Below are 26,293 nucleotides of genomic sequence, written 5' to 3'. Positions count from 1 at the left end.
GAAACTGCAATCAGAGAGAAGTCACTCAAATAAGCCAGCATACAGATTTAATCATGAACATGCTTCAAACAAAATAAAATTAAAAAGAAAAAAATAAAAAAGAGTCATCAAAACCATAAAATGTGGGCAAGGGATGTCAGGAGGTAAATACCCTTTTTGTTTATATGTATGTCTCTCTTCTTAATTTTAATATAGTAATGAAGTGTTTGAACTTACAGGACCATCAGGCTAAAACACACATTTATGGGAAGGGGTTAGCATACTTAAAAAACAGGGCAATCACAAGCCAAAACCAAATATTGCATTTGCAAAAAATGAAAAAAAAAAACCACTCAAGCAGATAATAACAGGAGACCATCCAACCAAAAAAAAAAAAAAAAAAAAAAAAAAAAATGGAGAACCATAGAATCAACTGGAACACGAGGTTCAAATGGCAATAAATAATCATCTATCAATTATCACCTTAAATGTCAATGGACTGAATGCCCTAATCAAAAGACACAGAGTGGCTGAGTGGATAAAAAGGCAAAAACCTTCAATATGCTGCCTACAAGAAACTCACCTTAAGACAAAAGATACATATAGATTGAAAGTGAAAGGGTGGGGAAAAATATTTCACGCCAATAGACATGACAGAAAAGCAGGAGTCGCAACGCTCATATCAGACAAAATAGACTTTAAAACAAAAGGCATAAAGAAAGACAAAGAAGGACACTATTTAATGATTAAGGGATCCATCCAAGGAGAGGATGTTACTATTGTCAACATATATGCCCCAAATACAGGAGCACCCACATACACACAACAAATATTAACAGACATAAAGGGAGATATTGATGAGAATACAATCATAGTAGGAGACCTAAATACCCCCCTCACATCAATGGACAGATCCTCTAGACAGAAAACCAATAAAGCAACAGAGATCCTAAAGGAAACAATAGAAAAGTTAGACTTAATTGATATCTTCAGGACACTACATCCAAAAGAAGCAGAATACACATTCTTCTCAAATGCTCATGGAACATTCTCAAGAATTGACCACATATTGGGACACAAAGCGAATCTCAATAAATTTAGGAGCGTAGAAATTATCTCAAGTATCTTCTCTGACCACAATGCCATGAAATTAGAAATCAACCATGGGAAAAGCAAAGGGAAAAAACCTACTCCATGGAGACTAAACAACATGCTACTAAAAAACCAATGGGTCAATGAGGAAATCAAGAAGGAAATTAAAAACTACCTTGAAACAAATGATAATGAAGACACAACCTCTCAAAATCTATGGGATACTGCGAAAGCAGTGCTCAGAGGGAAATTTATAGCAATACAGGCCTTTCTCAAAAAAGAAGAAAGATCCCAAATTGACAACTTAACCCTCCACCTAAACGAATTAGAAAAAGAAGAACAAAAAAGTCCTAAAGTCAGCAGAAGGAAGGAAATTATAAAGATCAAAGAAGAAATCAATAAAATAGAGACTCAAAAAACAATAGAGAAAATTAATAAAACCAAGAGCTGATTCTTTGAAAAGGTGAACAAAATTGACAAACCCCTGGCCAGACTCACTAAAAAGAGGAGAGAAAGAACCCAAATCACCAAAATTATAAATGAAAAAGGAGAAATCACAACAGATACAGCAGAAATACAAAAAACCATAAGAGAATACTATGAACAACTGTATGGCAACAAGTTTGACAATCTGGAAGAAATGGACAATTTTCTAGAATCTTACAGCTTGCCAAAACTGAATCAAGCAGAAACAGACCAACTGAACAGACCGATCACTAGAAATGAAATTGAAGAGGTCATAAAATCACTCCCTACAAATAAAAGTCCAGGACCAGATGGCTTCACAGGTGACTTCTATCAAACATATAAAGAGGAATTGGTGCCCATCCTCCTTAAACTCTTTCAAAAGGTTGAAGAAGAAGGAATACTCCCAAAGACATTCTATGAGGCCACCATCACCCTCATTCCAAAACCAGACAGAGATACCACCAAAAAAGAAAACTATCGGCCAATATCATTGATGAATATAGATGCAAAAATTCTCAACAAAATCTTAGCCAACCGAATCCAACAACATATCAAAAAAATTATACACCATGACCAGGTTGGGTTCATCCCAGGTTCACAAGGATGGTTCAACATACGCAAATCAATCAGTATCATACACCACATTAACAAAAAAAAAGGTCAAAAATCATATGATCATCTCAATAGACGCAGAAAAAGCATTTGACAAAGTTCAACATCCATTCATGATCAAGACCCTCGCCAAAGTGGGAATAGAGGGAACATTCCTGAATATAATCAAAGCCATTTATGATAAACCCACAGCAAATATAATCCTCAATGGGGAAAAACGGAAAGCCTTCTCACTCAAATCTGGAACAAGACAGGGATGCCCACTCTCACCACTGCTCTTCAACATCGTTTTGGAAGTCTTAGCCACAGCAATTAGACAAACAAAAGAAATAAAAGGCATCCATATAGGAAGAGAAGAGATCAAACTGTCACTGTATGCAGATGACATGATTCTATACCTAGAAAACCCTAAGGACTCAACCCCAAAACTCCTTGAACTGATTAATAAATTCAGCAAAGTGGCAGGATATAAGATTAACATTCAGAAGTCAGTTGCATTTCTGTATACCAGCAATGAAACATTAGAAAAGGAATACAAAAATACGATACCTTTTAAAATTGTACCTCACAAAATCAAATACCTCGGAATACACCTGACCAAAGAGGTAAAGGACCTATATGCCGAGAACTATAAAACTTTAATCAAAGAAATCAAAGAAGATGTAAAGAAATGGAAAGATATTCCATGTTCCTGGATTGGAAAAATCAATATTGTAAAAATGGCCATACTACCCAAAGCAATCTACAGATTCAATGCAATCCCTATCAAATTACCCATGACATTTTTCACAGAACTAGAACAAACAATCCAAACATTTATATGGAACAACAAAAGACCCAGAATCGCCAAAGCAATCCTGAGAAACAAAAACCAAGCAGGAGGCATAACTCTCCCAGACTTCAAGAAATACTACAAAGCCACAGTCATCAAAACAGTGTGGTACTGGTATCAAAACAGACAGACAGACCAATGGAACAGAATAGAGAACCCGGAAATAAACCCTGACACCTATGGTCAGTTAATCTTTGACAAGGGAGGCAGGAACATCAAATGGGAAAAGGAAAGTCTATTCAGCAAGCATTGCTGGGAAACCTGGACAGCTGTATGCAAAGCAATGAAACTAGAACACACCCTCACACCATGCACAAAAATAAACTCAAAATGGCTGAAAGACTTAAATATACGACAGGACACCATCAAACTCCTAGAAGAAAACATAGGCAAAACACTCTCTGACATCAACATCATGAATATTTTCTCAGGTCAGTCTCCCAAAGCAATAGAAATTAGAGCAAAAATAAACCCATGGGACCTCATCAAACCGAGAAGCTTTTGCACAGCAAAAGAAACCAAAAAGAAAACAAAAAGACAACTTACAGAATGGGAGAAAAGTTTCAAATGATGCAACTGACAAGGGCTTAATCTCTAGAATATACAAGCAACTTATACAACTCAACAGCAAAAAAGCCAATCAATCAATGGAAAAATGGGCAAAAGACCTGAATAGACATTTCTCCAAGGAAGATATACAGATGGCCAACAAACACATGAAAAAATGCTCAACATCGCTGATTATAAGAGAAATGCAAATCAAAACTACCATGAGATACCACCTCACACCAGTCAGAATGGCCATCATTAATAAATCCACAAATAACAAGTGCTGGAGGGGCTGTGGAGAAAAGGGAACCCTCCTGCACTGCTGGTGGGAATGTAAACTGGTACAGCCACTATGGAGAACAGTTTGGAGATACCTTAGAAATCTATACATAGAACTTCCATATGACCCTGCAATCCCACTCTTGGGCATCTATCCGGACAAAGCTCTACTTAAATGAGACACATGCACCCGCATGTTCATTGCAGCCCTATTCACAATAGCCAGGACATGGAAACAATCCAAATGTCCATCGACAGATGATTGGATTCGGAAGATGTGGTATATATACACAATGGAATACTACTCAGCCATAAAAAAGGATGACATAATGCCATTTGCAGCAACATGGATGGAACTAGAGAATCTCATCCTGAGTGAAATGAGCCAGAAAGACAAAGACAAATACCATATGATATCACTTATAACTGGAATCTAATATCCAGCACAAATGAACATCTCCTCAGAAAAGAAAATCATGGACTTGGAGAAGCGACTTGTGGTTGCCTGATGGGAGGGGGAGGGAGTGGGAGGGATCGGGAGCTTGGGCTTATCAGACACAACTTAGAATAGATTTATAAGGAGATCCTGCTGAATAGCATTGAGAACTATGTCTAGATACTCATGTCACAACAGAAGAAAGGGTGGGGGAAAAAACTGTAACTGCAATGTATACATCTAAGGATGACCTGACCCCCTTGCTGTACAGTGGGAAAATAAAAAAAAAAAAAAAAAAAAAAATCAGCAACTTGAAACAGTCCTGTATATATAGACCATTATATCAAAGCTTCATGGTAACCACAAACCAAAAATTTACAATATACGTAACAATAAAAAAAGCAAAGACAAAACCTACACACATGATAAAACTATATGGAATTAAATGCAAATACATACAGGTGAATAAAATTAAAGCTGGGGAAATTTGAATAAGAGTGGTGGATTAGGAGTTCCCATTGTGGTTCAGTGGGTTACAAACCTGACTAGTATCCACGAGGATGCGGGTTTGATCCCTGGCCTCATCTAGCAGGTTAAGGATCTGGTGCTGCCTGCAGCTGCAGTGTAAGTTGCAGATGGGCCTCAGATCAACACCTAGCCTGGGAACTTCCATATGATGCAGGTGTGGTCCTAAAAAGCAATAAATAAATAAATAGTTAAAAAATTAATATTGAAAAAAAGAGTAGTAGGTTAATGAATATTAATATCCTAGTTGTGCTTCTGTACCATAATTTTGCAAGACTGTACCACTGAGGGAAACTAGGCAAAGTGTACATGGGATCTCACCATTATCATTTTTTTTTTTTTTTTTGCTTTTTAGGGCTGCACCCTTGGCATATGGAGATTCCCAGACTAGGGGTCTATTCGGAGCTACAGCTGCCAGACTATACCACAGCCACAGCAACACCATAGCCAAGCCGTGTTTGCAACCTACACCATAGCTCATGGCAACGTCTAGCCTGGAAACTTCCACATGCCACAGGTGAGGCCCCGGAAGAATAAAAAATAATTTAAAATTTAAAAAAGGAAAACAACTCTTCAATCAAAAAATGGGCATAAGATCTACATATATATTTCTCCAGAGAAGACATATGGATGGTCAACAGGCACAAGAAAAGATGCTCGACATCACTAATTATTAGAGAAGTGCAAATCAAAACTACGATGAGATATTGGCTCACACCAGAAAGGCCAGTATCAAAAAGTCTACAAACAATAAACACTGGAGAGGGTGTGGAGAAAAGAGAACCTTCTGCACTGTTGGGAGGAATATAAATTGGTACAACCAGTCTGGAAAACAGCATGGAGACTGCTCAAAAACCAAAGAACAGAATTACCATATAACGTAGCAATCCTATTCCAGGGCATACATCCAGAGAAAAACCGTAATTCAAAAAGATGTATGCAGTAGTTCCCACTGTGGCTCTGGGGGTTAAGAACCCAACACAGTCTCTGTGAGAATGTGAGTTCAATCCCTTGCCTCATCCAGTGGGTTAAGGATTCGGCACTGCCACAAGCTGCAGTAGAGGTTTCAGATGCAGCTTGGATCCAGTGTTGTTGTGGCTGTGATGAAGGCTTGCAGCTGCAGCTCCAATTAGAATCCTAGTCTGGCAACTTGCATATGCCACAAATGCAGTCATAAAAAGGGGGAAAAAGGTATATGCACCACAGTATTCGCTGCAGCACTATTTACTACAGGCAAGACATGGAAGCAACCTAAATCTCCATCAACAGAGGAATGGATAAAGAAGATGTGGTACATACATACAATGGAATGTTAGCCATAAAAAGGAATGAAATACTGCCAACTGCAGCAACTGATGGACATACAGATTATCAGACTAAGTGAAGCCAGAAAGAAAAAGGCAAAAACCATATGATATCACTTACATGTGGAATCTAAAATAAAAAATACAAGTGAACTTATTTATAAAATAGAAATTGACTCATAGACTTTGAAAACAAACTTATAGTTACTAAAGGGAAAGGACAGAAGGAGGGAGGAACTGGGGGTTTGGGACTGGCATATGCACACTATTGTATGAGGACCAGATGGTCAACAGAGAACTGCTATATAGCACAAGGAACTCTACTCAATATTCTGCGATAACCTATATGAAAAAAGAAACTGAAAAAAAATGGATATGTGTGTGTGTGTGTGCTTTTATATACATAAAACTGAATCACTCTGATTACAGCAGAAATTATCACATTTTAAATCAATAATACTTCAATAAAATTTTAAAAATATAAAAAATAAAACACAATAAACAAAAACGAGTCTGAGAAAAATATTTGAATCTTACAAGACAAAGTAGCAATATCATTAATATATGATTCAGTCTTATAAATTAGTAAGAAAAAAGGTATAATACCCTAATAAAAAAATAAAGGTCATTAACAGACAACTCCTAAAAGAAGACAGATAACACAACCTTACTAATTACCAAATAACTGAAAATTAAAATTAACTACCTTTCCACCCATCAGACTACCAGAACTGAAAAGGGGCAGGCATTTACCATACTGGGGGTGTAAACAGAAACAAGTGCATCTTTTATCCACTATTCCCTATAGAAACAATCTTTCAATGCCCAAGGGTATACAGACATAAAATATATGTATACGGATATAGATATAGATAGATAGGGTTTTTTATGTTTGTTTATTTGTTTGTTTTGCTTTTTAGGGCCACACCTGCAGCATATAGAAGTTCCCAGGCTAGGGGTCAAATTGGAGCTACAGCTGCCAGCCTACACCACAGCCACAGCAACTCAGGATCTGAGCTGCATCTGTGACCTCCACCACACACAGCTCATGGCAATGCCAGATCCTTAACCCACTGAGTGAGGTCAGGGATCAAACCTGCGTCCTCGTGGATACTAGTCAGGTTCGTTACCACTGAGCCATAATAGGAAATCTGTCATGGGTTAAATTTACAATGAAGACAAACTGAAATCACCTAATGATCTCTAAGAGGAAACTGATTAAATTATGGGACAATATAATGATCACAGGCCATCAGAAATGTTGTATGTTCACTGATACAGAAACACATCCACAGCAATAGGTTAAGTGAAAAATGCAGGCTACAGACGCAATGTAAGTGGCGTCCAATCCAACTTTGGTTTTATATAGCATTTATAAATAAAATTTTAAAATATATATACAAAAAATTATAAATAGGGTTTTTTCTTTTTGCCTTTTATTTTTGTATTTCAAAATTTTTCTATAATTAATGTTGCTGCTTTTACAGAGGATAAAATACTGAATTAAAATAAGAACACAGCTCCAAGTGGTTTTGAATTTACCTCCCTATCAAACCAACTCTGTTCATGCCTGTATAAAATATTATCCTCCTACCTGTCTGAGCAACTCTAGCTTCTTCAGTTCTTCATTGTAGGCTTCTGGGTTCTCTCCATAATTCTTCAGGACAAACTAGAGAGAGAGAAAGAAGATTGTAGATCAGGGATAGAACAGACTTCCCTGCTCCCACTCCTGCCCTCTGAGTCCTCCACATTCACCAGCCAGCACTCAGGATGGAGACCAGACCCAAGCTCTTCTCCTGGGCCACTGGGAACCTAAGCTCAATAATGAGGCAGCATGGGGAGTTCCCATTGTGGTGCAGCAGAAATGAATCTAACTAGTATCCATGAGGATGCAGATTCGATCCCTGACCTTGCTCAGTGGGTTGGGGATCTGGCGTTGCAGTTAGCTGTGGTGTAGGTTGCAGACAAGGTTTGGATCCCATGTGACTGTGTTGTAGGCCAGTAGCTATAGCTCCAATTTGACCCCTAGCCTGGGAACTTCCATGCCATGGGTGCGGCCTCCCCCGCCCCCATAAAAAATGAGGCAGCACCAAGATGCTGACCAGGGGAGCCTCAACCTTTGAGCAAAATGGGAAATAAGACTGGATGACTCAACTAGAACATGTGGCTGGCCCACCCACCCTGCTGCAGGACTGTGAGGCCCAGAATTGTGCCAGCTCAGTAAGCCAGAGAACTCAGCTGGCTAGAATAGGATCCTGCTAAGCATCCCAAAATGGGCTACAAATTCAAGCCTCCCTCAAGCACTGAGCCTTGCTGAATTCAGGGTCACAACCATAATCCTGACCTGAGAGCAAATACAGGAAGAAGAACAAAAGAAGAGGGAGAGCACAAAGCCTTCTAGACCAGCTCAACCCTCCCGGCTGGGAAAGAGCACCACAGAAATAAAGGACATGCAGTATCCTCATTGCTGAAGAAAGGCCTGTGGATGTGTGATGGAAGAAGGGGAGAGGGAAAGGTCACTGCCTACATCAGAAAGGGAGCTGGCATGCCTGTCCACAAGAGGACTCAGCACCTCAAGATCAAGAGCTGACTATCCTGGACATTGAGCAGACTCACCAGACTGGAGGCACAGCCTGGACCAAAGGGGCCCTTGTTCACCGAGGACCAACAGACTAAGGCTGCAGTATCTGCTGCCTGGTGTCTGGGTTAGCGACAGGTGGCCAGATTGAATCATTCCACAAACACTAAGGGCACCAATGCCCAACTCACAAGGTTCCTGAAGGCTCTAAACAAGGTTTGTGAGGTGGAGAAGGAAGGAGGTGCGACAAGCTAAGGAGTAGCCTGCTCTGTCCAGTAGCACACTCGCACCTTCCCTGGGGTCCCTTCCATGGCTAAGGAATCAGCCACAAAGAAACCTGGAAGGTTATGTGACAACTCCTACCTGCCTGGCAGGGAAAGGGAGAGGAGGGAGAGGCGGAAGGGAGACTATTGCTGACCTTATGTCTGCACCATCTGGCCATAGTTCTAAACTGCTGACCTGACCCCCTCTTCCGTCGGTTTTACCTCTCAAAAGTTCCCTAACCCCCTTGCCACCTCTGGCCTAGACATCCCACCTCCTTCAAGTCCACCCCTCACCTAGTGGCCAGATTCCTCTGTCTAACACAACTCCGACATCACTCCTAACTTTAAATCCTTCTGAAACACACACACACCCAGGGAAAAAATAAATAAAAATTTGATTTTCTCAGGACAGTGAAATTATGGGAAATGAGCTGTAATCTAAAGAGAAAAACTGTAATCTGAAAAGAATGTGCAAAAGTGGCTCCCCAAACCTCCAGGACCAAATCTCATCTCCTCAGCAGAGTTCATAGTCCCTTACAACCTGCTCCCAACAGCCTTCAGCTCAAAGGGACACCCAGCCAAAAGGACTTTGGAATTACTGCTCTCAGGTCTCAATGCTTGTCCACAGGTTGTCCCCACCTCCTCCACTAAGATGCACCTGAAATGTCACTTCCTTGAGCATTAGCTGCCATTCTCCTCACATTCCATGTACATTCTGAATGTGCATTCATCAGACTGTGTGCCTCATGGCAGGGTCACACCAGTGACCAACCCCACCCCAACAATGATTGTGTCAAGAATGGCAGGGGCCTGATTAGATGGGCTGGATACTCAATAAATGGTTGCCTTTACAGGAAATGCAGAGGATGGACAAACAAATCAAATAATACTAAAGGAGACACTCAGAAAAATTGAGAGGTTAGGACATTTTACTCAACAATTAACTCAGCCTCTTTGAAAAACCAGTTATCATTAAGGGGGCGGGGAGGAGGAGACTTCCAGATTAAGAGAGAAAAAAAAAATAAGAACAGGAGTTCCCGTCATGGCACAGTGGTTAACGAATCTGAACCATGAGGTTGCGGGTTCCATCCCTGCCCTTGCTCAGTGGATTGCCGATCCAGCATTGCCATGAGCTGTGCTGTAGGTTGCAGACATGGCTCGGATCCTGTGTTGCTGTGGCTCTGGCACAGGCTGGTAGCTACAGCTCCGATTGACCCCTAGCCTGGGAACCTCCATGTGCCACGGGAGCGGCCCAAGAAATGGCAAAAAGACAAAAAAAAAAAAAAAAAAAAAAGAACAACTAAATACCATATGGGAACCCTGACTGGATCTGAGTTTAAAAAAAAAAAAAAAAAAAAAAACAGTGTAAGAGATGTTTTGGGGAGTTCCTGCTAGTGGTGCATCAGGTTAAGAACCCAGCATTGTCTCTGTGGCAGCACGGATTCTATCCCTGGCCCAGTGCAGTGGGTTAAGAATCCAGCATTGCCACAGATGTGGTGTAGGTCAAAGGTGTTGCTCAGATTTGATCCCTGGCCCAGAACTTTCATACACCAAGGGCGGGGCCAAAAAAAAAGGAAAAGAAAAAAGACATTTTGGGGACAACAGGTGAAATTTAAATATAAGTCACAGGAGTTCCTGTTGTGGTGCAGCGAAAATGAATCCGACTAGCAATCCATGAGGCTGAGGGTTCAATTCCTGGACTCGCTCAGTAGGTTAAGGATACAGCGTTGCCATGAGTTGTAGTGTAGGTCGCAGATGCGGCTCAGATCCCGTATTGCTGTGGCTGTAGTGTAGGCCAGCAGCTGCAGCTTAGATTCAACCCCTGGCCTGGGAACTTCCATATGCCACAGTGTAGCTCTAAAAAGAAAAAAATAAAATACATACATATATACAAATATATATATACATATACACACATACATAGAAGTCAGTAGAAAATTTCTGTGGATTTTCTTAGATGTGATAATAGCATTGTGGTTATACAGGAGAATATCTCTTAGGATGTGCTGAGATGTGTACAACTTGTTTTCAAAGGTTTATGGGATACACACACACACGTGTGTGTGGGGGGGGGGAGAGAGAAAAAACACAAATATGGTGCACTATAACTATCAAAATTAGGTAGAGAGAACTTGGCCAAGCATTGCATTATTCTTTCAACTTTTCTGTATGGCTGAAATCTGGAAAACCAATGTTTTAAGAATTGCTGACCTAAAAAACACTTTCTCCTATATCAGTGGTTTTTAGCCTCTGCAGTCCTTTGAGAATACAATAAAGACCATGAAAGAATCTCCCTACATTCAACTACACATAAACAGAAAAAACTGCCAACAGGTTTAGGAGGTTCACAGATACTGTGAAGCCCATTTAAGGGCTCTTGGTTTACAGTCCTCACTCTGTAGCCAATCCCTCACCCCCTCCTACCAAATCCACAAATATAAAACGTGCCCTGAGCCATAAGGTAAAACTTAACTATACAAATAGGAATATGTCCTTTCTTTGACTGATTCCTTTTAGCAAAAGATTTTTGTTTGCTCACCTTAAGGCTAGAGAAAAGGAGTAAAAGTGGAGCCTAGAAGCTCCTTGGGATAGAGGCCGAAGGGATTAAAGGGATATCTGAGTCCTAAAAGCCATGCTTCGCCTGACATGGCTAAGAAGCTCCATCCTTACTGGTCATACAAGGGTGAAGGAAAGAGAGATGCTACCTTCGCCCCCAGCAAACTGCCCCTGGAATAAACCTTCTACCTGTCTCATTCCTCCTCCAAGATCAGTAGCAAATACTCACTGATCTCCTATCCATAGGCCAGGCATTGTGCCAAGTGCCTAATAAGTCCCTCGATCCTAACAAACAAACCAAACAGGTAGACATGATCATTGTCATCATTTTATAGGTGAGGAAATGAGGAAACTGAGGTAAAGCAGTTAGTTAGGGCATTTGGGCCTCAGGGCCTGTTCTTAACCACACATCAGACCAATCCATTTCTACTGGGGTGTTTCTTGTTTTTTGTTTTTTTTTGTCTTTTTGCCATTTCTAGGGCCACTCCCACGGCACATAGAGATTCCCAGACTAGGGGTTGAATCGGAGCTGTAGCCACCGGCCTACACCAGAGCCACAGCAACGCGGGATCCGAGCCGTGTCTGCAACCTATACCACAGCTCACAGCACCACCGGATCCTTAACCCACTGAGCAAGGGCAGGGATTGAACCCGCAACCTCATGGTTCCTAGTCGGATTTGTTAACCACTGCGCCACGACAGGAACTCCCATTTCTACTGTTTAAATATGATTCTCATATATAACTAAAAAATGGGAAGAGAAAAATGAATCTCCCGCCACACAGTGAGTCAGTGAAAACAGGTTATTTTTTTTTAAATTCTAACAAAATCCCCTATGACGTGATCATTCCCCTCACTGAACAGAGAAAAAAGGCAGCTGAAGGTGCTAGAGTAAAAGAGACCATCTTTCAGTCAGTCATTCTATAGACCATTCTCTGCAGAGCTCAGAAAAAGGTCTGGTCAGGATTTGAAGATATTGACAGAGCCTGAGAAGGAAGGCTCATTAGCAGACAGACCTTGGGACTTGGCACCACAGATCAAGAGTAAGAAATTAGATGGCATTGACAGGACCCAAGTGCACCTACACAACTAACAGCTAGTTGGAATTGGGAGGACCAGGGAACCTTCAGAGTTCAGCAGGCTTTGGAGTAGCTAGGATCCTTTTCTGGGGAACAATGAGACCTAGGAACAAAATTATGTCAACTGAAAACATATCAGGGGGTGGGGAGATAGTTATAAGCATAAAACAATAAGAGAATGGAAACCATAAACAAAGCAAAAAGACAATCTACAGAATGGGAAAAAATATTTGCAAATTATGCAACCAACAAGGGCTTAATCTCCAGAAAATAAACACAACTCAACAACAACAACAAACCAAACAACCCAATCGAAAAATGGGCAGAAGACCTAAACAGATATTTCTCCAAAGAAGACATATGGATGGCTAGTAGGCAAATGAAGGCAAATTATCAACACTGATAATTACCAGAGAAGTGCATATCAAGACTATAATAAGGTACCACCTCACACCAGTCAGAATAGCTACCATTACTAAGTCTACAAATAGCAAACAATGGAGAGGGTATGGAGAAAAGGGAACCCTCCCACACTGCTGGTGGGAATGTAAATTTCCATACTATGAAAAAAAGCATGGAGGTTCCTCAGAAAACTCAATATAGAACTACAATATGATTCAGCAATCCCACCCCTGAGCATATATCCAGACAAACCTACAATTCAAAAAGATAAATGTGCCTCTATATTCTTAGCAGCACTATTCACAACAGCCAAGACATGGAAGCAACCTAGGTGTCCATTAATAGAGGAATGGATAAAAAAAGTTGTAGCACATATGTGCAATGGAATACTACTCAGCCATAAAAAAGAATGAAATAATGCCATTTGCATTAGCATGGATACAACTAGATTTTCATACTAAGTGAAGTCAGTCAGAAGGAGAAAGATAAATACCACATGATGTCATTTACATGTAGAATCTAAAATACGGCACAGGAGTTCCCAATGTGGCTTAGTGGGTTAAGGACCTGATTTAGTCCCTGAGGATGTGGGTTCAATGCCTGGCCTCACTCAGTGGATTAAGGATCCAGCATTGCCACAAGCTATGACATACGTCACAGATGCAGCTCGGATCCAGTGTTGCTGTGGCTGCAGCATAGGCCTGCCACTTCAGCTTGGATTCAACCCCTAGCCCAGGAACTTCCATATGCCACAGGTGCAACCGTAAAAAGAAAAAAAAAAAAAAAAAAAAAGATAAAATATGGCACAAATGAACCTATTTACAAAACAGAAACAGACTCACAGACATAGAGAACAGACTTGCAGCTGCCAAGGGGGATGGAGTGAGGATGGACTGGAAGTTTGGGGTTAGTAGATGCAAACCATTACATTTAAAATGGATAAACAAAGAGGTCCTGCTGTTATAGCAGAGGGAATTATATCTCATTTCCTAGCATAGACCATGATGAAAAATAATATAACAAAAAGAATGCACATATATGTATGGCTGAGTCATTTAGCTATACAGCAGAAATTGGCAAATTATAAATCAACTACACTTTAATAAAAAAAATAGGAGGAGTTCCCGACATGGCGCAGTGGAAACGAATCAGACTTGCATCCATGAGGATGCAGGTTCGACCCCTGGCTTTGCTCAGTGGGTTATGGTTCTGACGTTACTGTGAGCTGTGGTGTAAGCCAAAGATGTGGCTCAGATGTGGCATTGCTGTGGCTCTGGCATAGGCCAGCGACAACAGCTCCAATTAGACCCCTAGCCTAGGAACCTCCGTATGCTGCAGGTGCAGCAAGACCAAAAAAAAAAAATACACTACACACACACACACACACACACACACAGGGAATTCCTGTTGTCGTGCGATGGAAAGGAATCCAACTAGTTATCCATGAGGATGCGGGCTCCATTCCTGGCCTTGCTTAGTGGGTTAAGGATCCAGCATTGCCATAAGCTAAATCACAGACACAGCTCAGCTATGGCTTTGCTATAGCTGACCTAGCCTGGGAACTTCCATATGTTGCAGGTGTGGCCCTAAAAAGCACAAAATAAATAAATACATAAAATAAATAGATAAATATATACACACACACACATTTTTTTTTTTTTTTTTTTCAAAGAGAGAATAGGAGTTCCCATCGTGGCGCAGTGGTTAACGAATCCGACTAGGAACCATGAGATTGTGGGTTAAATCCCTGGCTTTGCTCAGTGGGTTAAGGATCCTGCGTTGCCCTGAGCTGTGGTGTAGGTCGCAGATGCGGCTCGGATCCCACGTTGCTGTGGCTCTGGCGTAGGCTGGCAGTTACAGCTCCGATTAGACCCCCTAGCCTGGGAACCTCCATATGCCGCAGGAAGCGACCCTAGAAAAGACAAAAAATAAATAAAAAAATAAAAGAGAGGAAATGAATGGAAAGACCATTTCTAGAGAAAAATACCAAGACAGAGTGAATCCTGGCTGTGCCCCTGGGTTGCTGTGCGATCTGCTCTTTGTTTTTCATCTAAAATGTAGTTAAGGAGTTCCTGTCGTGGCTCAGCAGAAACAAAACCGACTAGGAACAACAAGGTTGCAGGTTCAATCCCTAGCCTTGCTCAGTGGGTTAAGGATCCAGCACTGCCATGAGCTATGGTGTAGGTTGCAGAATCTGGCGTTGGTTGCTGTGGCTGTAGTGTATGCCGGCAGCTGTAGCTCCAATTAGACCCCTAGCCTGGGAACCTTCATATGCTGTGGGTGTGGCCGTAAAAAGCAAAAAAATAAAATAAAAATAAAATGTAGTTAATATTACCTACTAACTCACAGAGCTGTCATAAGACTTGAGCTATTTCCTAAACAGAGAAAGAGGTTGCCAAACTAAAAATATTATTTACAATATGCCAAGACCCGTACTAGTGACTCAAATGCATTAACTCTTGCTTCCCACAAGCTTATAAGGTTTATTATTAGTTCCGTGTTACTGGTGAGAAAAATGAGGCCCAGATTAGTGATGTAATTTTTTGTAGTAGCTTAAGGTCACCCCAGCTATTAAGCTGAAGAGGCAGATCTAAACCAAGGTCTGTCTGGTTCCAATGACTATACTAGTTCTACGATCTACTCTTACCCAGCAACAGATGGCAGGAGTTCGCTGGTGGCTCAGTGAGTTAAGGATCTGGTATTGTCATTGCTGTGGCTTGGGTCGCTGCTGCAGCACGGGTTCAATCCCTAGTTTTCGAACTTCCGCATGCCACAGTCACAGCCAAAAATCCAAACAACAAATGACACAGAATTTGGTAGGCAGATGAGATCACTGGAAACACCTATCCTGGGTCCTGTCATTCTTTTGTAGACTAGAAAAATGGGAATCAGAGATGAGCAAGGGCAGTGGTAGAACTTCAAGTCATACTTCCTGAGTCCTGACCTAAGGATGTTCCTTTTGTGTCACATTCTCTGGTACAAGCCATGTTCTCATTCTCTTCTTTATGGTATTTTTGTCGCGCCCTCCCCACCCCCGGATGATGGGGGTGTTTAGTTTTTGCTCTTAATTTAATATAACATCTTAGAATTTCATAGTGCTAATTAATGCAATAACCCAAGAAGAAAAGGCAATAAAAGACATCACAGGTGTTGGTACTACATTTATTCACCATACACACTCTATTTCTTTTTCTCTCCACTTGCAGGATTGACTCAAATATGAGGACTTTCTCAGGTTACTCTACATAAAATTGAATCCCACATATAGTACTGTTAATTAATATAATATTATGTTCTGTTACTGAATTTCAAGTGAGATTAATGTTACTGCCAAGGGAAATCTTCAGTCCCTTGGTATCAGCAAGCCCAAAACCAAATTACATGCCAAGAGCACTGGGGATGAGAACAGACCTTCATCCTCACCTCATCTAATCCCTACATAACCAAGACCTCGCTCCCACATTTCTTCTAAATGGCCCCTCAAAGTGTCTGAATAACACTGGTGAGGACGACTGAGGTTATACCCACTCAAGTTACATCCTCTAAAGGGTGCTAGAACTAGACGAGCTCATTCAACCAACACTTGTTAAGTACACAGCATTTGTTAACTTCCCAAGTAAAGAGTCAGGTGCAAAATAACTTTTGTGCATGAAAAATTTTTTTTTTGGCCACATCCACGACATGCAGAAGTTCCCAGGCCAGGGATGGAGCCCAAGCCACAGCAGCGATAGTGCCAGATCCTTAACTGTTAGGCCACCTTGGAACTTGTGTGTGTGTGTGTGTGTGTGTGTGTGTGAGAGAGGGAGAGGGAGAGGGAGAGGGAGAGGGAGAGGGAGAGAGATTGAGAGATTAAAGTCAGAGAATAATGAACATCCAGGGCATCTGTACCCAGGGCCAGTCTGCAATAAACCCAAGAGGGCTGACAAGCTTAAGCAGACCAGCTCAAGTGATTTCAAATCTGTGATAAGAGATAAAACAGGTCATGATGGGGGGGGGGGTAGTTGCCATTGTGGTGGGTTCAATCCCTGGCCTCACTCAGTGGGTTAAAGGATCCGGAGTTGCAGATAGCTGTGCTGTAGGTTGAAGACGCAGCTTGGATCTGGCATAGTTGTGCCTATGGCACAGGCCAGCAGCCGTAGCTCTGATTTGACCCCTAGCCTGGGAACTTGTATATGCCGTGGGTTCTGCTCTGAAAAGACAAAAAAAAAAACAGGTCATCACCACAAGCAACTGGCAATATCCTGTGCTCAACACTGTTCAGAAGCCAGGTACTTATAGGTCTCTAGTCATCTAATTTCTCTCTCAATGTGTGGGACAAAGTTTGTAAGAGTCAGCTGGAAGGGGAGAAAAATTCCACAAACCTGAAAACCAGGCTCTACCTCCATGTGAATAAGATGAACAGTAAGAAGAGGCAATAAGAGTGTTCGTGCTGTGGTACAGGTCAACTGAAAGGAGTGTCTGAATTGGGAGAAGGGTGGTACAACTGCCAGGCAGGTAAAGGGACGCCAAGGAGATACCCAGGAGTTCAACCTGGGTGATGAACAGGAGGAAAGGAATTCCAGTAAAGATTGGAACAAGGATAATGACCAGATATGGAAGAGGCTGAAAGCTCCTATGAGAGAGGCCTGGTAAGATCTAAATTAGAGAGGCAGGATGAAGCAAAGTGGTAGCAGGCCTTGAACAGCAGACAATTTCTGTGGAAGAACCTGCTGGGAAAGTGAAGATACAGAGAGATCAATCCAGCAAAAGAGGGAAGAGTGAAAAGGCCAAAAAGCCACCTGGTTGGTAGGGTGGCTACTATGGTACCTCTGCCCTTGAAAATGGTTTACTGTGTGGATCACTAGAAGGTAAGCTCCATGAGTACAGGGATTTTCACCATCACAGAGAGTACTGAACTCCCAGGGCTAACATATAATAGTCACTTAATAACTATTTGTTCAATGAATCAATCAATGAATCAATCAGGGATGGATATAACACCTCAGTCCAAGTAAGCCTGACTTGAGCTCAAGTACAGCTGGTTAAGGGCAGGTGTTTTGGGACAAAAGAGAAAAAGAACTTCAAATACGAACATCTGTGGCCAAATCACTCACTGGTGAAGAGCACAGGAGTCGTCCTTCATTAGTAGTTTCCAGTGAGTCAGCACTCTGGGCTCTAAAACACAGGTAAGAAGCTGCAAGCCTAGTAGTATTTCTCCATTAAAAAATTATGTCAGTCCAGGTATCCCAACCTAAAACTTGGCACTGAAATTTAAAGCCAGATTTCTGTTCTCCTGGTTCTTACTCCACATTATTCCATAAATGAAGCTATATCCATCAGGAATGAAAACCAATACTAATCATTATGACAGGTTTTTTCAAAAGCCCAGGTGTCACAAAGAAATGCTTTACCTTCCTTGAAAACACCTACTTGTTCCTCAAAACCCAGCTCCTTGGTAAGTTTTTCCTAATGGCCCCTCCTTAGGCTGGTACTTCTCTACACTGCATATACTTCTACTCATCCACTGATGTCACAATAGGATTTTTAAACTTCCTCTACCAGACTAGGAATTCCATGAAAAGAAGGACTGTCTCTTATTATTTCAGGGCTCAGCATGGTACTCAACACATCAACCTCAACAGAGCCAATTTTCACCCTACTATCCTAAATTAAATTCTACCCTTCAAGCTCCAAATCATTGGTGAAGGTTCCTGAAGCTCAATTCAGAAATGAAAAAGGTTACCCATGGCAGAAGGCACAGTGTGGGCTCTAGGGTTGGGGAGAGAAGCCAGGTCAGGAAGATTTCCCAGGTGCAGTGGCTACTGCAGTCTACTCTGCACTCTAGCACCTGAGGGAGCTGGCCATTCTAGAGCTCAGCCCACCCACCATAGACTGCTATTCCTTTTCAGTGGGTTTATGTAAATACATGCCACAATCTTAACCTATCAAATAAATAGTGGGACCTTTCCCTTTCCTCAAAATAAGGAATCAAAGAGCTGATGTCTAAGAAATGAATTTTTTCCTCAGCATCTGATAACACCTTAGTAAATGGCTCAAGAGCAACTCCTGTCATAGAGGCCCAGGGCTTCCAGGGAAATCACTGCTCACGTAGTACCTTGAGGGCTAGCTGTGAGTGAAAAGAGCATCAGAGGCTAAACTCAAACAAAAAGATTTCCAAGGAGTTCCTGAGCTAAGATTTTATCCACTGAATTTCCATAAATTTATGCCACTATCTCTTAATTTCCTCTCAACTGTCATTCGGTCAATTGAGAAACATTTTCCTGCATGCCAACTATGTAGAATGGCCCCTGCTAGATTATGAGTTGCATGGAGATGTCTCTCAGGAAATTTACCATTCAGTGTGGGGGGGGAGGGTAAACGGCGCACATAACTGTCACCAAGAAAAAGATAAAAAAAAAAAAAGAGTTAGAGATTCAGAGAAGGGAAAGATTAATCCAGACGAAAGAAGGCTTATGGATGAGACAGAGCTTAAACAGGACCTTGAAAGACAAACAGAACCAATAAACAGACATTAAAAACAAGCCCCAGCCCCACCCTACAGGGCAAAGATGAGAGCTGGTTCGGATGGAATTTCACAACCAAATGCATAGAAGACCAAACATACAGAGAATATTAAGGGAACAAAAGTGGCTATGAAAAGAATCTGGGATACTTGTATTAGAAGAACACAGAAGCACATACTGGGCCCTGAAGAAATGCTGAAAGAACTGGGGTAGGTCAGAGAGAACTCTAAATGGGTTACGGATGAACTACGAAACAAAGGAGTTTTGTTGTCTTTTACAGAAATTCATCCAATTGTACTTGTATAAAAGAGCAGAGGGAGGAGCTCTCTGCTGTGGTGTAACAATATCCACAGCATCTCTGGAGCAGTGGGACTCAGGTTCAATCCCCCACCTGGCACAATGGGTTAAGGATCCAGCGTTGCCACAGCTATGGCATTGGTCAAAACCGTGGCTCAGATCTGATCCCTGGCCTGGGAACTCCAAATGCTGCAGGGCAGCCAAAAAAAGAAAAAAAGGAAGGACCAGATGGAGAAAAGACCCAAGTTTTGGACAGAGCTAACAAGATTCTGGAATTTTAGATCAACTAATCTAACTTCCTGGTCTTACAACTGAGGGAAAAGATGCCCAAAGACATTAAATTATAGACCCAAAGGAATACAAACTGTTAGTATCTGAACTAAGGCAGGGGTGTAAAGAGAGAAAGAGAGAGCTTCTTGGGAAACTACTTTTTAACCAATTTTCTTTCTTCTATTTCCTTTTCTCAAGCACCTGAGTGGTGCACCATCTAGCTTTTGGCAGACGCTGTGCTAAAACCACAAGGATGTCAAACTCCAAGGGCCTCCTGGTTTTCCTTTTCACTTCCCCTCTTACTCTCAATGCTACCAGTGGTCCTTCCCAAGGCAGTAGATACATGCCTCAGACAGCACCTGATTCCCAGTCGACAAACCTGGCCCCATTTTGTACCGGCCATACATGATCTCGCCATAGCGTTCCCTTCCCTCCATTAAGGCTAAACCTGCCTGATTCCTCCCTCCAAATGAAGATTCAACAAACGACTGCGAAGGTCTCTCCAGGAGCTTCAACACTGTTTATCCTCTCTGAGCAGTCGTGAAAAGCAGCAACCCTCCCCCAAATGACATGGAACTGCATCTTTTGGTCCAAATGGGATCCAGATTAGAGTTCTTCTGAGATCAGAAGAGAATTGCATCAAATGTCAGAGAAACTCCAATCGCAGATCAAGCATTCCAGTGGGTCATCCTCATCCTAGTCGGGTCGTGGACTGATTGCGCACCGAGCGCCGGGCACAACCATTCCACCCAGACGGTCACAGGGGGACGCCCACTGATCTCCGTGGGACAGTCCTGGCGTGAAAAGGGGGCGGGCAGAACTAGATCCAGAGCGTCACACAGAGGAAGTGAGGTGCCTTGGTGGGAACCGTGGATAGCCCTGGGCCAGAAGTGGAAAAGCTGGTTCCAACCAGACAGCGGGAGCTAGCCCCGGGCGGGCGAGAAGAGAAAATGGTCTGCGGTCTCGCGTGGGTGGACCAGGCTAAGGAAAGTCAGCGGAGGCCGCTCCTGCCTCACCCGACCCTGCGACAGGGCCTGGGAGAGAATGGACGCGCAGGGGGCGTCACGCGCTGGCGGACGACGGAGATACCCCGGAAAAGTGGGGGGTGGGGGGTGGGAGGCGCACTCACCTTCTTCACGGCTGACTGAAAGTGGAAGTCACCGGCCTCTTTCAGGTCCAGCCAGATCATGGGCATGCGGGGAACGGCCTCCATGGCGGCTGGCGCTCCCCCTGCCACCCAGCAGCTTCCCTAGCTTTAACAGCAGGGGCTCAACCGCGCGCACCGCACCGCCCCTCCACGCCGGAAGTCGCTTGTCACGCGGGGATGAAAAAAAATGCCCCCAGGGCCTGCTGGGAGATGCAGTCCCCGTCCGCGCAGCCTTGCGTCCAGGATCAGTTTCCGTTGCGCATGCTCAATCTCCTCCGCGTGAGACTAGGGCGTAGAGGGCAAAATCTCCAGCCAGCGGCGAAAGCGTTTCTGGGAGTAGTAGTCTTTCTGCACTGATCTTCCAGGCAGGGCGCCTACTGGTTTACTTCTCCAGAGCAAAGTAAACCTGCCAGGTCTGGCTACAGCCCTTAGCGTTCTCTACTCAGGGGAAGGACATTAAAAAACAGTCCTGTAGGAGTTCCATCTGCGGCGCAGGGTCCGGATCCAGCACTGCCCTGCGTAGGTGGCAGGTGCAGCTAGGATTTGATCCCCTGCCTGGGAACTGCCTGCTGCAGGTACGGCCGAAAAAGAAAAAAAAAAAAAAAAAAAAAAAGGTTAAAATGACAGACTTTACGATAGGTACATCTTACCAAAATTAAAAAAAATGAAGAAGAAAGAAAGAAAAGAGGAGTTCCTGTCGTGGCGCAGTGGTTAACGAATCCGACTAGGAACCATGAGGTTGTGGGTTCGACCCCTGCCCTTGCTCAGTGGGTCAAGGTTCCGGCGTTGCCGTGAGCTGTGGTGTAGGTCACAGACGCGGCTCGGATCCTCCGTTGCTGTGGCTCTAGCATAGGCTGGCAGCTACAGCTCCGATTCGACCCCTAGCCCGGGAACCTCAATATGCCGCAGGAGCTGCCCAAGAAATGGCAAAAAGACAAAAAAAAAAAAAAAACAGAAAGAAAAGAAAAGAAAATTCAAGGCCATGAAGATAAAAATTTTTTTAAGGAAAAAGAAAAATTTACCAGCATCTTAAAAGTTGTTTCTGGAGGACTATCTTGGAGTCACCTTCTCATAGGTGGGAGAAATGATGATAAGACCACAAGTCTGAGATCAAGGTATCAGCAATGTTGGTTTCTTCTGAGGCCTTGCTCCTTGGTTTGTAGATGGATGTCTTCTACCCGTGTCTTCTCATAGTCTATGTTCTAATCTCCTTTTTTTTTTTTTCTTTAAGTCTTTTTGCCTTGCCTAGGGCCACTCCTGCGGCATATGGAGGTTGCCAGGCTAGGGGTCCAGTTGGAGCTGTAGTTGCTGGCCTACGCCAGAGCCACAGCAACACTGGATCTGAGCCGCGTCTGCGAGCTACACCACAGCTCAGGGCAACGCCGGATCCTCAACCCACTGAGCAAGGCCGGGGATTGAACCCACAACCTCATGGTTCTTAGTCGGATTGGTTAACCACTGAGCCACAACGGGAACTCCCTAATCTCCTCTTACAAGGACACCAGTCATATGGGATTAAGGCCTCATAACCTCCTGTTAACTTAATTCTTTTTGTTTTTGTGTTTTTCAGCTGCACCTGCAGCATATGGAAATTCATGGGCCAGGAGTGGAATATGAGCTGCAGCTTCGACCTCTGCCACACCTGCAGCAAAGCTGGATCCTTAACCTTTTATGCCAGAGCGGGAACTCTTAGTTAACTCTTTAAAGACTCCATCTCTGGAGTTCCCTTCGTTGCACAGTGGAAACAAATCCGATTAGGAACCATGAGGTTGACAGTTTGATCCCTGGCCTCACTCAGTGGGTTAAGGATCTGGCATTCTTGTGAGCTGTGGTGTAGGTCATAGACAAGGCTCGGATCTGAGTTGCTGTAGCTGTGGTGTAGGCCGATTGGACCCCTAGCTTGGGAACCTCCATATGCCATGAGTGCGGCCCTAAAAAGCAAAAAAGCAAAAAAAATAAAAATAAAAAAGATCCATCTCCACGTATATTCACACTCTGAAACTCTGAAGTATTGAGGGTTAGTACCAAAGCTTATGAATCTTGGGAGACACAATTCAGCCCATAACACATGGTTTCAGTGACATGAAGGGAAATTGTTATGAGAGGGATCAAAGACCAAGAGGTCCCATGAGAGGGTCTTGAGGCAGTGGGGTAAGGATGGGTCAGTGGAAGTGAGGCAGCAAGAAGGATGTCTCTGGGGTTAAAAGTGCTCTCCTAATGCACATACTTCCTCACATAGATGGGAAAATTTGGGAGTTAAGGGAAGTCTAAGACGGGACAGTACTGAGGGAGGGTAGGTCCCATCACAAGGGGCAGCCAACACCCCATTCAGCTAGGTCAGTTAAACCCTTTCTCAAGACAACCCTCCTGTCAGAAATGGAACAGCCTCACAGACACACAGATGTTCTCCCCCATTTTACCAATGTGGATCCACTTTGCTGATGTGAACACAGCCCTGAACTGAGGAGCAGATCACTCAGGTCTCCCAGTAAGTAAATAAAAGTGTCCAGGCTGGGCCTGGGTCTCCTTCCTTTTAGTTCATTTATTCAATGAATATTTATTCAACACTCACTGTGCCCTATGCACTTTCTAGGCACTGTCGGATAAGACAGGCAGATCTCTACCCTCGTGAGGTTACAGTCTAATGAGGGAAGATAAACGTTACCATGATAAAAAAAAATACAGTATATGAGATGGCTTTGGTAACTGTTATGGCAACTGCTAAGGTAAGAAGAAAATGGAAGGGAACGGTGGGTGGGAGTGTGAGGAGAGGGGCTTTTACAATTTTATATCTTTTTTATATCAGATATTCTCAGAAGGCTTCAATGAGCAGATACTCCTTGAGCAGAGATCTGAAGGAAGTGAAGGAGCAAGCCAGGGGCATAGCCCGGGGAACCGAATTCTAGAAAGAGAGAACAGAAGTTCCCTGGCGGCCTAGCGATTAAGGATCCAGTATTGTCACTGCAGCGGCTTGCGTCACTAGTTGAATCCCTGGCCCAGGAACTTCTGCATGCCACAGGCATAGCCAAAAAAAAAAAAAAAAAAAAAAAAAAGGAAAGGAAGGAAGGAAGAAGAGAATAGTTAATGCAAAGTAGATAAGCACCACTGTGCCTGGCATGCCCGAAGGACAGCAAGGAGGCCAGGGTGGCTGAGGCCAAATAGATGTGGGAAAGAGCAGGAGATGGGGTCAGAGAGCAATGGGTAAGGGCTACAGAAGGGGTAGAGTCTCAAAAACTGTAATGAGGATTTGGGCTTCTCCTTGGATGACCTGGGGAACCATGGGAGGATTTGGAACAGAGAATGTGCTGTAAGTTTAAGAGTTATACTGGCTGCTGTGTTGATAGCCTGTGGAGGGGAGTGGTGACTAGGAAGAAGGGCCCATAGCTGGGGCGTGGATTCCCAGGACATTTTCCTAAGCCCTAGAGAGGGGAGGGTGGAGACAGAACTGCACCACTCAGATCCTCCTTCAAGATCTTCTTAGGGCGTCTGGGGTATAGACACACACAGGAAACATGTGAAGAATATACCATAGGGGCAGAATTGGGGTGGGGTTTGGTGGACTTAGGCCAGCCAAAGAAGCCAAATCACCTCTGTGGGACGGGGGGGCGGGGGTAGAGAGTGTGAACCCAGAGGAGAAAATTGGGAAGTGTGGAAGTTGACAAGCTGTTTCTCAAATTTATATGGAAAAGCAAAGGCCTTAGAAGTCTTAAAGAAGAGGAACAAAATGAGAAATCTTGTTAGAAAGCTGAGTAATTGGAACAATGGGGCATTTGCTTAGGAGCACAACATTAGACCCTCAAAAATGAATGGAGAACCCAGAAACAGACTCAAGACTTCCACATCCACTTAATGCACTCTAGAGGTGGTGTTGCAGCCCTGTGAGGAAAGGGGGTACCAGTGAATACGTGATGAGTTGGTCATCCAGATGAAAAAAATAAATTGAAGTCTGCTAAGGGCTGAATTGTATCCCCCAAAAGATATGTTGAAGTCCTAACCTCCAGCTATCTCTGAATGTGATCTTACTTGGAAACAGGGTCTTCACAGATATAATCAATAAAATGTGATCATACTGGGTTAAGGTAGCCCCTAATCCAATGACTTGTGTCCTTAAAAGAAGAAATTCTGCCTCAAGATGGCAACATCAACTCATGCCTGAGTCTCTGGTCTGCTGGCCTGGCCTACAAACTTTGGACTTGCCAAACTCCACAGTCATATGAGCCAATTCCTTAAAATAACTCTATGTGTCTGTCTGTTTACTACCTATCTGTCTCCTGATGGTTTTGTTTCTCTGGAAAACCCTGACTGATAGAGCCTTCTCCACACCATGTTTCCAGTAGTGTTTGAAGTCAGGGAGCAGTCCTCCTTGTGGATTGGCGAGAGAAGTGATTTGAAGTAAGGAACCTTAGAAGAGCTTGCAGAGTTTTATGAATGTTCTGTCTCTCCCTCTTTTTCTTTTTTTCTTTCTTTCTCTATTTCTCTATTTATTTCTTTGTCTTTTTAGGGCTGTGTCTGTGGCATATGGAAGTTCCCAGGCTAGGGGTCTTAACTGGAGCTACAGCTGTTGGCCTATACAACAGCCACAGCAATGCCAGATCCAAGCTGCTTCTGCAGCCTACGCCACACGCTGGATCCTTAACCCACTGTGCAGCGAGGCCAGGGATCGAACCTGCATACTCGTGGATACTAGTTGGGTTCTTAACCCACTGAAACATAATGGGAATTCCCTGTTCTGTCTCTTGATCAATCAGTACACTAGTTAGAGGAGTTTTCTTACTCCTGTAAGACACGAATAAGCCAAGATGGGGAGTTCTCTTGTGGCACAGTGAGTTAAGAATCTGGCATTGTCATTGCACCAAATGGGGTTGCTGTTGTGGCATGGGTTCAATCCCTGGCCCAGGAACTTCCACAGCAAACTTGCACCACAGAAGTGACTTGAGTTGCTGCAGTGACAATGCCAGATTCTTTTATTTCTTCTTCATTTTTGCCCTCCTGGAGGCTTATGTAGTTCCCAGGCCAGGAATCAGATCCAAGCCACAGTTTCAGCCTATGCCACTAGCTATGGCAACACTTGATCCTTTAACCCACTGTGCCAGGCCAAGGATCGAACTTGCACCCTTGGGCT

At 43.2% G+C, this 26,293-nt stretch overlaps 1 protein-coding gene across 4 annotated transcripts in view; it reads right to left on the bottom strand.

Moving 5' to 3' along the window:
* The window catches only part of PTPN23 (protein tyrosine phosphatase non-receptor type 23), a 62,367-nt gene extending 41,034 nt beyond the window's left edge, over positions 1-21,333 (bottom strand). For all 4 annotated transcript variants that reach the window (XM_084988152.1, XM_084988153.1, XM_021068727.2 and 1 more), the window contains exons 1-2: positions 21,154-21,333; positions 7,671-7,745 (exon numbers count right to left, since the gene is read on the bottom strand). Coding sequence is in view for 2 of the 4 variants with exons in the window: in XM_021068727.2 (XP_020924386.2) it covers positions 7,671-7,745; positions 21,154-21,237 (159 nt within the window). In the remaining 2 variants the exon portion in view is untranslated. The remainder of the gene's footprint in view (positions 1-7,670; positions 7,746-21,153) is intronic.
* Between the last annotated feature and the right edge of the window lie 4,960 nt (positions 21,334-26,293).

Source organism: Sus scrofa, chromosome 13, assembly GCF_054392235.1.
Source record: "Sus scrofa isolate SSC_HxYL_T2T_F1_AM1 chromosome 13, Sscrofa_HxYL_maternal_Yorkshire_Landrace_v2.0, whole genome shotgun sequence".
Taxonomy (NCBI): Eukaryota; Metazoa; Chordata; class Mammalia; order Artiodactyla; family Suidae; genus Sus; species Sus scrofa.
The sequence above is the reverse complement of the archived record's forward strand: the minus strand, read 5'-3'. Positions and strand labels throughout refer to the sequence as shown.